Below are 12,679 nucleotides of genomic sequence, written 5' to 3'. Positions count from 1 at the left end.
AGTCTAGCGAGGAAAAATTTCCTCGCCTATTCCGTAAACATTGTATTAGTCTAGTGAGGAAAAACTATAGCGAGGAAAAAATTCCTCGCTAATTGGGTCAGAATAAGCGAGGAAATTTTTTTCCTCGCAAATTCTTTTTGCGAGGAAAACGGGCGAGGAAAAATTTCCTCGCAAATCATCTTTTTAGCGAGGAAATCAGCTTTTTAGCGAGGAAACTAAATCCTCGCTACAAGCCTCTCATGTTGTAGTGAATAAGATTCCATGAACTAAAATTTTATATAAAAGTCCTTCGAGCCAACCTAGTCTAGTTCGATTATGTCCGTCATTGCCACATCGTTCCCCATTATGTTTTTAAACTCTTCGATCTTGTTTGAATATTGTGTATCCCATCCATCCGCGAAAGAATCTGAAGTATCATTGAATACTCTTGTCATCACGTTTGACGATAAAGAATTTTGCTCCAAAAACCCATTTTGTACTCCAAATAACCCGTTGCAATTATTGTAGAGAATTTGAAATTTCATTGAATAGTCATGTCGGAAAAATTTCTACACAAAATCCGTTGTCTTATTTGACAAAATCTCGGGTGTCATTTAATAGTCCTGTCAGCAGATGGGGGAAAAACACGTAACATCTGCCCAACAGATGGGGGAGACCAAAACAACTCCGTGACATTCTCAGTCTCGTTCCCACGGGTCCAATGAACGTAGTGGTACTTTTCTAGCCGATCCAACAAATGTTGCATTTGAGATTTCTTAGCTTTCTCTATCACTCGATACTTTTGTCGTACATTGTACACAGTTTTGATAGACGATACGTTTTCAGGATCTTGAACCTTCAAATGGGTTATGATTTCTTTGGGTTTCACCAAAGCGACTGACAAATCAACCACCGTGCTAGTCTGCTCTGCTGACAACCTCCCGGCATAGGAATGGCCCTCCAAGTACACCGCTGGAGGATGGTTGTGGGTGCCATTGTGGACAGAGACAGTCCAATCATCATTGCCCTTTACAACTTTCAATTCAAATGGGCATTCACATTTTTTGGTGCCCGTGGACCACACTCTCTTCTTCACAGCTACCTCCTTCCCATCAACTTTCTTCACAAACGGCCTATACTTACCGCTCCTTTCACATGAAAATCTCATCCTAGGTGTGCGATTCTTAATACATTTCTTAGAACCCTTAATCACAATGATAAACCCATGTTATTTACCAGTGCATCTTATCCAATCTACCAACGCTTCATCGGTTGGAAAAACCTACACACACATAACAAAAAATTATAGCCCGTAATATAAGACTGCACAAGATAAATACTCTATCAAAAAAACACTCACCGTTTTCGTTGTAAAATGCTCCGTATAATCGTATGGACGACAAGTCGAAGTAGGTATAGTCGATGGCCCTACATAACTACCAAGTGTTGAAGTGTCACCCTGTAACACCCAAAGACAAACCAGGTAAGTGTAGGATTCTCTGCAGTTTTATTCAGATATTAATATCTGAAATTGGCACTAAATTCGGATATTAGAGTTCAACAATGTTGACAATATTCGGATATTAATATCCAAATAGTCGTACATAACTTAGACATTAGAGTCCGAAAAGTTAGTCAAGTTTTTGGCACTGTGTATCCAACTGTAAGTGCAGGATTCTTTGCAGTTTCATTCAGATATTAATATCTGAAAACTGGCACTAAATTCGGATCTAATAGTTCAACAATGTTGACAATATTCGGATATTAATATCCGAATAGTCGTACATAATTCAGATATTAGAATCTAAAAAGTTAGTAAAGTTTTGGCACTACGTGTTCAACTGTGTCGGGCCAAAACTGAAATTGAAAATGGAGGGCGGGCTTACCTCTTGCTGCGATTTTTGCTCTGTCACTACAACATCTGTGACATGTTTCTCAACATCTATTATGTGATCTTCCGACTCCAAATCGTGGTGTATTGATGGGTCAACTATTTCTTGTTTATCAATGGAGGGAGAGGAAGCAATCGAGGTTTCCATCGACAATGTAGGAGGAAAAGGAGAGGAGGAAGATAGGCGGACTTGGCTGCTGGTGGGAGGGGCTTGGTGGTGGGTGATGGCAGCTGGGGATGAAAATGGAGGAGTTTGAATGGGGGAGGGAGGAGACATTTTGGGAGGGGCTTGGTGGTGGGTGATGGCAGCTGGGGATGAAAATGGAGGAGTTTGAATGGAGGAGGGAGGAGACATTTTGGTTGGGTGGGTGGGTGGGTGGGAGGGTGGGAAATTAGGGAGATGATTTTTTGTGGTTGTATGTAATAAGTTATGTGATATTTTTAAAGGGTAAAATGGTCAAATAACATGATGTTTTAGGGGTATAATGGTCAAACTGCATGAGGGCATTTTTGTCCGTAATTGATAAAAGTTTTAATCGGCTATGAGTAGCAAGAAGTACGCTGCAAATAGCGGCCACCATTAGTAATCCTACAAAATAAGGGGATTACCAATCCCATCCTCTTCTTGTTAATCCCCTCCATTTTTTTTTGGCAATCAAACAAAGAGTTAAGAAACCCTTAGGATTAGCAATCCTATCCCAAGACCTAACACACTTATCAAACATGGCCTCAACTCATTACCTATATACCTAACACACTTATCAAACATGGCCTCAACTCATTACTTATATCTCCAATCATTATTTTCATTTATCTCCCTATCTCTCTCTACTCATTACTCATACTTTCAATCATTACTCTCATAAAAAATTTAAACTTATCCAAACGCAGCGTTAAAGTTCAGATCGACTACAATAACATGTGTAACGATGATGTTTATACAGTAATTCGTATTCATGCGTAACGACTGGCGCAACTTGAACCATAGAATAATTCCCAAATTTTGAAAGGACCCGGCTAAATACAACTGCGAATTTACTACATGTAGCCAATTTATAAAAGGGAATCCAAAAATTTCTTTTTATAAATTGGCTACATTTAATAAATTCTATTTAGCAGCATCCTTTTGAAATCTTATCCCCAAACTCTATCTCCTTCATTCTCCACTCTCCCCACCAACGACCTCCATCGCCATCCACACCACCGACCTCCATCTGCACTACCCACCGCCACCACACTCAGTCACCTCTATCATCTCATCTTTCAACCCATTCAGAAACTCTAGTTTATCTCTCAAGGTAAGTTTTTTTTCCTCGGCTAAGACGTTAGAAGGTTGAAAGGGCAAATTGGAAAAGACTTGAATACTTCGAGAAAATAGCACCCGACAAGAATGATCATTCTGTTTATTCTCCAAGAAGAAGACAGCTCGTATGTTCTTACTGCACGTATGCCAAAATGAAGTTTTGAGTAGTGTTTTGTATTATACTACTTGGCTCTATTTTGTTGCTTGTTCCATGCCTGTTTAAGTGGTTCTGTTTTCTTTCTTGATTTTTAGCGCATGAATAAGAATGCATGGGCTTACTTGACTGTCATTGACTATCTTGTATGGGTGAAAAATTGAGAAGGGGCGACAATCCTTCTCTGATCTATGAGAAGGGTGGAAAATTCTTGCTTGAAACTTTCACAATTGTTGCATCACTTGTATTTCCCTTTGCAACTTAATTGACGAAAACCCAATGGATGGGCTAACCAGTTTCACTCCCCTTCCTGCTAAAACTCGCTTCAAACCCCCTCCACCTCTCCTCCATCTTCACTCCTTCCCCACACATTCTCCCCAAATACCCAACAAATACCATTACAACAACAATGGAAAACAGTACAAGTTTCCACCCATAAGAGAAAACAAACCCACATTCAAGGAATCAGATGCATTCCCATCGTCCCTACCACTCCACGCCAGAAACCCAACTGCCATTTACAGAGACCTTAAAAGACTAGCAGAGGAAAACAAGCTGAATGACGCCCTGTCAATCTTGAAATACTTGGACAGTAAAGGCGTGCCCGTTAACCCCACCACGTTCTCTTCCCTCATCGCCGCTTCTGTCCGTTCCAAGTCTTTAACCTTTGGTAGAATGATTCACACGTATATCAGGATTAACGGGCTTGAAAAGAACGAGTTTTTATGCACCAAGCTTGTTAACATGTACACGTCTTGTGGGTCTGTTGAGGATGCGAACAAGGTGTTCGATGAAATGCCTAGCTCGAGCGTGTACCCATGGAATGCGTTGCTTAGGGGTAATGTGGTTCATGGGAAGAAGCAGTATGGTGAGGTACTGCATACGTTTTCGAAGATGCGGAAGTTGGGTATTGAGTTGAATGTGTATAGCTTTTCTTGTTTGATGAAGAGTTTCGCAGGTGCTTCCGCAGTTGGGCAAGGTTTAAAGGCTCATGCCCTTTTGGTAAAGAATGGGTTGTTGGAGAGTTCCATCCTTCAGACGTGTTTGATTGATGTGTACTTTAAGTGTGGGAAGATAAAGCTTGCGCGGCGCATGTTTGAGGAGATTGTGGAGAGGGATATTGTTGTGTGGGGGACAATGATTGCGGGTTTCGCTCATAATAGGCTGCAGAGGGAAGCGATAGAGTACGTGAGGTGGATGTGTCTGGAAGGGTTGGATCCGAATTCGGTTATACTGACTACAATTCTTCCCGTGATTGGGGAAGTGGGGGCTTGGGAACTTGGCAGGGAAGTTCATGCTTATGTTCTCAAGACTAAGAGCTATTCAAAGCAGTTGTTTATTCAATCTGCTTTGATTGACATGTACTGCAAGTGTGGGGACTTGGTTTCGGGGAGGCAGGTTTTCTATGGCTCAATGGAGAGGAATGCTGTTTCATGGACTGCATTGATGGCCGGTTACGCCTCAAATGGGAGGCTTGAACAGGCTTTAAGGTCCATTGTCTGGATGCAGCAAGAAGGATTCAAGCCTGATATTGTCACATTTGCGACTGTACTTCCTGTTTGTGCAAAATTGAAGGCTTTGAGGCAAGGGAAGGAGATTCATAGTTTTGTTTTGAAGAATGGTTTTCTCCCCTACATATCCGTGGTTACTTCCCTTATGATGATGTACTCAAAATGCGGTGTCTTGGAATATTCTTCTAGACTATTTCAAGGCACGGAGAAGAAAAACGTGATTGCCTGGACGGCCATGATCGATTCCCATGTAGAAAGTGGGCACCCGGAGGAAGCACTCAATGTGTTTCGGTCTATGCAGTTGTCAAAGCACCGCCCTGACTCTGTTGCAATCTCAAGGATGTTGAGTGTTTGTGGGAAACTTAGAGTAATGAAACTAGGGAAGGAAATTCATGGACAGGTGTTGAAGAAAGATTTAGGCTCAATCCCATTTGTGTCTTCTGAAATTGTGAAGATGTATGGTGTTTGTGGAGCAAATGACAAAGCAAAATTGTTTTTTGATGCAATCCCTGTCAAGGGAGTAATGACATGGACATCCCTTATAGAGGCTTATGGATATAACTACCGTTTCGAAGAGGCAATGAGTGTTTTTAAAGCGATGAGGTCCGGTGGTTTCTCTCCGAATCATCATACTTTCAAAGCACTTCTATGCATTTGTGAGAGAGCTGGATTTGCAGATGAAGCTTGCCACATCTTCAAGTTAATGACTCGAAGATATGATGTTAAACCATCTGAAGATCATTACTCAAGCATCATCGGACTGCTCAACCGTGTGGGTCGCATTGAGGAAGCTCAAAGATATGCTCAGTTGAGATCATCAATGTCATCGTGAAAAGAAGGTATTCTGGTCATTGTGCATTGAACTTGAGAACTTGAGCAATCGGTCATTGCTCTGGTGATGTATAGGGACAATCTAAGCCATAAGTCCTTTTTCTGTGAAGGATCTTCTCTTTGTAGAAAATACTAGGATGATTCTGAAAATTTTCTGAGAAATGTTGTATGAAACTATCATTAACTCAGTTAGATACGATACGAATCATGCAGCCAACTAGAAGATATGTTGAAACCAAGTGTCCACAATCAGTTAGAAAAAATTGAATTTTTTTTGGGTCCCTTTCTTTGATGAAAATACGATCCATTACGGTCCACAATAAGTTAGAAAAAAACAAAACGGTCTACTAAGCTAGGAAAGGAATGGTCAATGCATTTCTTTTTGTGGCTATGCTTATGTTCCGATAAAAATTGCTTTATCGAATAGATATTGAAATGATTTGGTATTCACTTACATCTCTTCATCACATTGAGGGGAGTGTTCGATATACATTGCTGGACTCATTTCCTATTAGTGCAATTAGTGATCAAACTTTTAATTGCAGAGTCTTCCTTACAATATGCATTCTATTTCTTTCCCCATTTCAGAGCTCTATGCATTATCCACTAAAACAAATTCTTCGCCTTCATGCTCTCATGTTTCCATATCAATTAGCTATCTAAATAAGAGTGTGAATGGTATTAGCATTATCACGACTCTGTTACTAGAGGTGCTGGTCAATGACTCTGAGATTGCATGACGCATTCAAGTATTATCTTGTAATTCATTCTAGGAAATCCAAATTTGATATTGGCTTTGGTGGCAAACAAGTCTGAATTGGAAACAGAAAGAGAGGTGGATTCTGAGGTATATTCAAGGTCCCATATTTTTTCCTATTTGTATTTATCCACTTCTCTTTATTGATCTGCATTCCTAAAAATCAGTTATAAGCATGATATCAGAAGTGCTTCAAGGAAAAAAACGGAAACAATACTGTTAGTTGGGACCTCACAAGGTGTGAGCTCCAAATTAACCATGATCCATTAGCATTGGTAGGTTATGTATTCGTACTGCCTATGTTGTTAGTTCCAATAGATTGTAGCAAGGCCAAAAAAACAAGTATAACCGTACAGAGTCACATTTTGGATGCATATAGAAATAAGAAAGTGGAAATAAGGTAGAGTTGTAGAGGCGAGTGTTAGATTCTTGTTTCAGTTCATTATCCCTCCTGCAGGTAAGGGGTGCATCACATGAGATTAATAGCAAAAAAATTCATCTTGAGAATGTTTCAGCTCTTGTGGTACACAGGTTAAGACATAGAAGTAAACCCCCCACTCGACATTCTTTTTTGTTGATGTGTGCTATTTTTGCTTGAGAGATGCTTTTATTGGTGTCCCTCACTGTAAGTGACCTGCTCTGCCCTTCTTTATGGTTCTTCTTTGATACCTTCTTGTTCTTGTGGGGATGGATGCGAGACAAAATGCCTATTTCACAAATCTTTTACAGGATGGTGCGATCCTTGAAGATCATCTTTCAAAGGATTGGGTGTGAAATGGTAAATATTAGTTCGTGGCTTGGTGTTCTTGTAATATTTGGTTTATTACTGAGAACCTTCTTCTTCTGTTTTTTTTTAAAATAACTATGGGTTGTTTCTATTGGTTTGTGCTGTAAATGATGGGGAGTTTTCCTTCTTTCAAGTTGCACACCTTGTTTCTATGGTATGCATTTGCAGCAGATGATGGGGATGGGGATTTCTCTTCTCAACTTGGAAGAGAATAGAATTTCTACTGCTGTTGCTATTATGGATGTGCATTTATAGGAGTGAATTTCTACCTTTTAATGCTGCAACGGAGGTGTTTCAATATCAAAAGTAGGCTACTTTTGTCCATGGCCAATTTTGTGCCTTGGCCTTTTTTTTTTTTTTTAAACTGCAAAAAGCAAATTTTATTAATACCCAAAGAACAGTACAAAAATGGGAGAGGGAAAGCGTCTTCACAACGAGCGAGTGACATCCCAACTATGTTGGCACCCCATACGATTGACAATCATATGCCAACCCAACACCCAAAAGAATATACACCCATATACGGTTGGCAAGGTTCCAACCGTATAGATCATACATCACAACAGATTACAAGGGAAATTAGTTACACCATTACAGATCAAAACACCAATACAAGACAACAACAGAATAATTGCACAGGTGCATAACTGTGATTACATAGGTGATTTGTGGCTCCAAAACTGAAAGCTCTGCATTTATCAACCATCAGCATCCAATTCCTCTGAGAAGATGTGAACCAGGAAAAGAAGGTGGCTGGTATTCCTTCAAATGAAGCAGCAAAAACTGGAAGCAGCAGAATTCCAGGAAAAGGAGGCCAAATGACTGTGTTTCCTCCAAGAAAAGGCAGCATCAGATCCCAAATGCATTTCAAGACCAAGGTGAATTCCCTCATAAGTGGAGCTGGAATATCTGAAAGGCCCAGAAATGAGCCTCAACCATGAAAGAAACAGCTCAAAAAGCTGAAATGAACCCAGAGTATAGGCATCATGACAGCAACAATACCGAAATGCAGCAGACCACCCAACAAGGTGCAGGTACAGACTGAATCCCAAACCCAGCCAGACCCCAAAAAAGAGGGAGACAACAGACCCCAAAAAGCCATCTGATAATCACCCCAAGCTCAAAAACCAACCCCAGAACAACCACCCAGCGTGCTTCCCAGCCCAACCCAAGAATAAAAGACCAATAACCAAGAATTTTCTGCTGCTACATTAGTTTCTTCACAGGGGGATAATGTCAACATTAGTATTAACTCCTGTATTGTTGTGGGCTTTTCATAATAAAACTGCTGCTGCTACTTTTATAATGGGGCGTTCTGTTTTTTGGGAGTCTTGTTTTTGGCAAGCCAAAGAAACCAAAAACAAACACCAGGCCCCAGCCATAGGCCGAAGGAATGACTTATCGACAAAATTAACATTGAGATGGCTGTGAAAATGGAGTAGTGCTATACGTACTGACCACCACCATCCCGAAATCGTACCGACGACCTCACCGGGCCCACTCCGGCCACTGGACGGCCAATCCGAGCAGTCCAAAAATTGTAAAAAAAAAACCCGCGGGAATCAACGGCATCCGATGCGTGTAGGGTGCTCGATCGAAACATCCCATTTTCGCATATATATTTACGTCCAGTGGCCGGAGTGGGCCCGGCGAGGCCGTCGGTACGATTTCGGGATGTTGGTGGTCGGTACCAATATCTTTACTGGTGAAAAATGAGAGGAAATATGGAAAAGAATCAAGGATAAAGGAAAAAATTAAATTGAGATGGTTGTGGAAATGTAAAATATGAACTTATTTATAGATGAAGGGAAAAAAAATTAGTTGATAGAAAAGTGAGATATTGTTGGAAGTGGGAAATCCTTTTTTTTTTTTCCTCCATCAAGCTAGCCGTTACTATTCTTCCCTTTGCATAGCCTAATGTCTAGTCTGTTGGGAGACTTAAACAATTGGTAGCTAGCTAAACTAAAATCTGGCATATTTCCTAGCCAAAAATGGCTATGAATTGCTGCTTGCTGGAGATGCTCTAACAGATCATTTCGTGACTATGTTTTGGACGCCGTATGAGTTTTAAGAATACAAAAGTAAGAACTGGTCATATGGTGTCGATTCCGTGCATCAGTAACAAAAAATGTGGTTTTTTGATCAAAATTTTGTGTCCCAAAGAGAATACTCAGGTATTTCACCCAACTCAACATCATTCGAAAAAATAGCACGCTCTTCCAGCATTAGCGTGCCATTCAACTCTATCCACGTCTTCGGTGAATCCAACGGGGCGTCGTTAATGGCCTGGATTTGGCTCGGGGAGAGTCCAATAGTTACAGGAGCCGGATTAGAGCTCGAGCTGCCTGGCTCGGGCTCTCCTCCGGGTAGCTTTTTGAAGAGTAGAGCAGCCTCCTGAGCAGCCGAGCGTATGTCCTCACCAGTGGAGCTTACCGGACGAGGAAGATTGTGAGCCAGCTCAGGGAAGTTTAGTCGGGCCCCTTGACCCCTTAGGTGCAATGTGGCTACGTCGTACGCCGCCGCTGCCATTTCAGGAGTCTCAAAACTTCCTAGCCAAATCCGAGTTTTCTTCCCGGGCTCCCGTATCTCCGACACCCATTTCCCCCATTTTCGCCTACGGACTCCCCTGTAATTCAAACTTGCATCCCCAGTACCATTGTCATTCAAACTTGCATCCCCAGTACCATTGTTACTTGTCTCTTCCATATATGAATGTAGGTGATAGGTATATAATATGTATGCAGGTTTTTGAAAAGTGATCGAGGCAAAGACTAGTCAAGGAGGTGATCAAAGTTTCATCACCTGTGCATGACTATATATAGTGTCTGATACAGTATAATATTGTTACCATCTCTATCATAAATAGTAGAAGGATGGCGTTCACACTACGTGTGGGGACACCAAACGCAAATAGTGAGGAGGAGCAAACGCATATAGGCTCTGTTTGTTTGGGGTGAAAATGTTTTCCGCAAAAATATTTTCCTAATTTTTGGTGTTTGGTAGCACAAAAGTTGGGGAAACTTTTTACAAGCAAAATATTTTACACCAAATCAGCGTAAATTAACTTACCACTGAAATCTCCGTAAGTTATTTTACCATTGCTACTCATGACCCTCTCTTCCACTAAATCAACAGTCACTTGCCAAGAATTGGAACTTTTAGTTTCATTCTCTCTCTAGATACACCTATTAGCTATCCCAGGCACACCTCTCTCTCTCTCTCTCTCCTATGTATTGTATATGTTTACATGTATCTGTCAGTATAAAAGATTCGTATCCAAATTTATTGCGGAGACATGATCTCCACATCCAGCAAAACCCAATTTCTAACATTTCACATTTCATTCTTCCAAAACCGATCACCAGTATATATGGGAATGTTTGTTTACAAAAGTTCAAAGCACTGTTTTTAAGAATGTACCAAACACTAACAAATAGAAGTTCAAAAATTATTTTACAAGTAAAAGATTTTTCATGAAAATATTTTTTGTTGTAAAATATTTTACTTCGAAACAAACGGAGCCATAGTGTCTGGTTTTCTTCTGTTTGTTTACTTTTTCAGGAGCTCTCTTGGGTGTGGAACAAGTCCATATAGCTTCAAAACAAATTGTAATTATTCAATAGTCTGGGAATATCGTCATGTGATACTCTGGATCACTTTACAACCACACGTTTCTATAGGGTCTATACACTTAGTAACTCCACAGAAATGCGTGATTGTAAAGCGGTCCGGAGTATCACGTGGCGATACTTCAGAACAATTGTGTAATTTCACCAAAACAAGAGTGACTTAACTTGAGTTCTCTCTCTACTATTAGAACAACTTGCGTTCATAAAAAAATATATACATGTATCTTCTTTCAAAAAAAAATAATTCACAAATTAGGAGTACTAGATATCAATGTTTTTTTTTTTTAATTCGAGAAAGAATTTGAAGTTTCTCGAAAAAATTTATTACTTTTAATTTTCTTATTTTGTATACCGGACAATCTTTTATTCATCAGAGAGGACTTGTAAAAGTCGCTGGGCAGGAGTCGTAAAAGTCATTGACAAACATGAAAGTGACGAGGTATGGATGGAGGGAGGTTCTAAGTAGTTTCAATGTGAGCTGGTGGGGCCAAACAATCCATGTTTGGAATTTGGATAGACGAGATGATCTTTTTAGGCGGTGGAGGGGCTTGTGTGCGTTACAGCTTCCAGTAGTACTGCAGCAGCGGACCAATGAGAGTTCATCATCTGTACATTTTCTTTGAATTAAAAATTCATAGTTGGTATTTGGTCCCACGTTTTCAAATCATGACCGCGAACAAGTGTTGCACTTTGAATATGGAGCACCTAGCAGACCAAATTAAGGTTGGTGGTGGGTGTTGTTTCCTGTTTATGAACGCGGTTTTGCCTTTGGGGGTCTTATGTATGTAGGTTGATTGATGCATTACAACTAATTCCACGTGCAGGAATGCTACGTATACACCCGTCAACCACGGACTTTGCGTTGATGTTGTGTAGTGAGATCCTTGTTGCACACCTCCGAGCTATCGAATCGTACATTTGACGGCTCGGATCTTATCTTGGCAACCAACGATCGAGAAGCGTTCATTGCCGAGATGAGATCCGAGCCGTCAAATGCACGATCGACGGCTCGGAGGTGCGTAACACGGTGCTGCACATACCACTGCATAACACCATCTCTCAATTGATCAACCACACCTCTCTCGAATATGTGTACATTCAACCGCACATCTCGAAAATATGTGTGAGCCCCATGTATGTGATTGTGAGACCCACACAGGATAGAGGCCTCCACACATATGTGAGAAATGTGTGGTCGATGAATTTGTGCCTATCATTTTCTGTGCAATCGTAATCAACTTTGGTAAATTCTCTTCCAGATTGACTTCAAATTTAGAGATGCTAAATTTTTTAATTAAAAAACTAATGTGGCATTTTGGCAACAAAATCCTTTCTCTCCAACCATGGCGAGAAATTTGAAGTAAATGGACCTCTCAGGATCTAGATATAAACTAAAAAAAAAAAACTAATTTTTGAGTTACTTTTGTATTTGGCGTTTATCATGAGATGTGAAGACAATTGATCCCTGACAATTTCACGTAGGATTTGGCTTTATGTCTAACAGCAAGATTAAAGAAGCGCCCTGATGCCATATATGATCACTGGTGGTCAATCTATGGAGATTTGACTCCTCCGTTCCGTTGGATTTGCTCTTACGTGCAGTATAGTCTTTTTTTGGATCCAAATTGACTAGTTGGACTATTCAATCCAATAAAAGACTAATATTATCCCATCAATGTGCAAGGAAAACTAGCAAAAGTGCAGTTTCGGTGTTTACTAAGATTCATATGGTAGTTGATAGCCTTTTCAGTTTATTTTTTCTTTTTTGGTACAAGAAATAAGTACAGCCTTTTAATTTTAATATTCAAATCTTTGCCAAGCTAAATATCCTGGCTTT

General features: G+C 40.4%; 4 protein-coding genes across 5 annotated transcripts; 1 reads left to right on the top strand and 3 right to left on the bottom strand.

Annotated features, from left to right (window-relative positions):
- Positions 1-589: 589 nt before the first annotated feature.
- LOC131317476 (uncharacterized) lies at positions 590-1,147 on the bottom strand. Its single transcript, XM_058347024.1, has one exon. It carries the CDS (start codon positions 1,145-1,147, stop codon positions 590-592), a length of 558 nt encoding a protein of 185 aa, XP_058203007.1.
- Positions 880-2,098, bottom strand: LOC131316172 (uncharacterized). The gene is made up of 2 exons (XM_058345453.1): positions 1,866-2,098; positions 880-1,438 (listed from the first exon to the last, which is right to left on the bottom strand). Exons 1-2 carry the CDS (start codon positions 2,016-2,018, stop codon positions 1,283-1,285), a joined length of 309 nt encoding a protein of 102 aa, XP_058201436.1. The 5' UTR covers positions 2,019-2,098; the 3' UTR covers positions 880-1,282.
- A 912-nt stretch (positions 2,099-3,010) lies between these two features.
- LOC131316170 (pentatricopeptide repeat-containing protein At1g71460, chloroplastic) lies at positions 3,011-8,578 on the top strand. Of its 2 annotated transcripts, none has more exons than XM_058345451.1 (2): positions 3,011-6,516; positions 6,942-8,578. In XM_058345451.1, exon 1 carries the CDS (start codon positions 3,607-3,609, stop codon positions 5,668-5,670), a length of 2,064 nt encoding a protein of 687 aa, XP_058201434.1. In that variant the 5' UTR covers positions 3,011-3,606; the 3' UTR covers positions 5,671-6,516; positions 6,942-8,578. The 2 variants fall into 2 exon arrangements, with proteins under 2 accessions (XP_058201434.1, XP_058201433.1); XM_058345450.1 differs by having other exon boundaries at positions 6,884-8,578.
- A 155-nt stretch (positions 8,579-8,733) lies between these two features.
- Positions 8,734-9,985, bottom strand: LOC131316171 (ethylene-responsive transcription factor ERF022). Its single transcript, XM_058345452.1, has one exon. The coding sequence runs from the start codon at positions 9,917-9,919 to the stop codon at positions 9,356-9,358; it is 564 nt and encodes a 187-aa protein (XP_058201435.1). The 5' UTR covers positions 9,920-9,985; the 3' UTR covers positions 8,734-9,355.
- Between the last annotated feature and the right edge of the window lie 2,694 nt (positions 9,986-12,679).

This window comes from Rhododendron vialii, chromosome 2a, assembly GCF_030253575.1.
Source record: "Rhododendron vialii isolate Sample 1 chromosome 2a, ASM3025357v1".
NCBI classification, from domain to species: domain Eukaryota; kingdom Viridiplantae; phylum Streptophyta; class Magnoliopsida; order Ericales; family Ericaceae; genus Rhododendron; species Rhododendron vialii.
This window is presented reverse-complemented; position numbering and strand designations above follow the sequence as displayed.

What these genes read in the sequence shown, in the direction of transcription:
- LOC131317476 (XM_058347024.1), bottom strand. Translation starts at nt 1,147, where the DNA reads ATGAGATTTTCATGTGAAAGGAGCGGTAAGTATAGGCCGTTTGTGAAG.
- LOC131316172 (XM_058345453.1), bottom strand. Translation starts at nt 2,018, where the DNA reads ATGGAAACCTCGATTGCTTCCTCTCCCTCCATTGATAAACAAGAAATA. An exon ending in AGCAAAAATCGCAGCAAGAG is followed by an intron (nt 1,439 to 1,865) that starts GTAAGCCCGCCC and finishes TGGGTGTTACAG; the next exon opens with GGTGACACTTCAACACTTGG.
- LOC131316170 (XM_058345451.1), top strand. Translation starts at nt 3,607, where the DNA reads ATGGATGGGCTAACCAGTTTCACTCCCCTTCCTGCTAAAACTCGCTTC.
- LOC131316171 (XM_058345452.1), bottom strand. Translation starts at nt 9,919, where the DNA reads ATGGAAGAGACAAGTAACAATGGTACTGGGGATGCAAGTTTGAATGAC.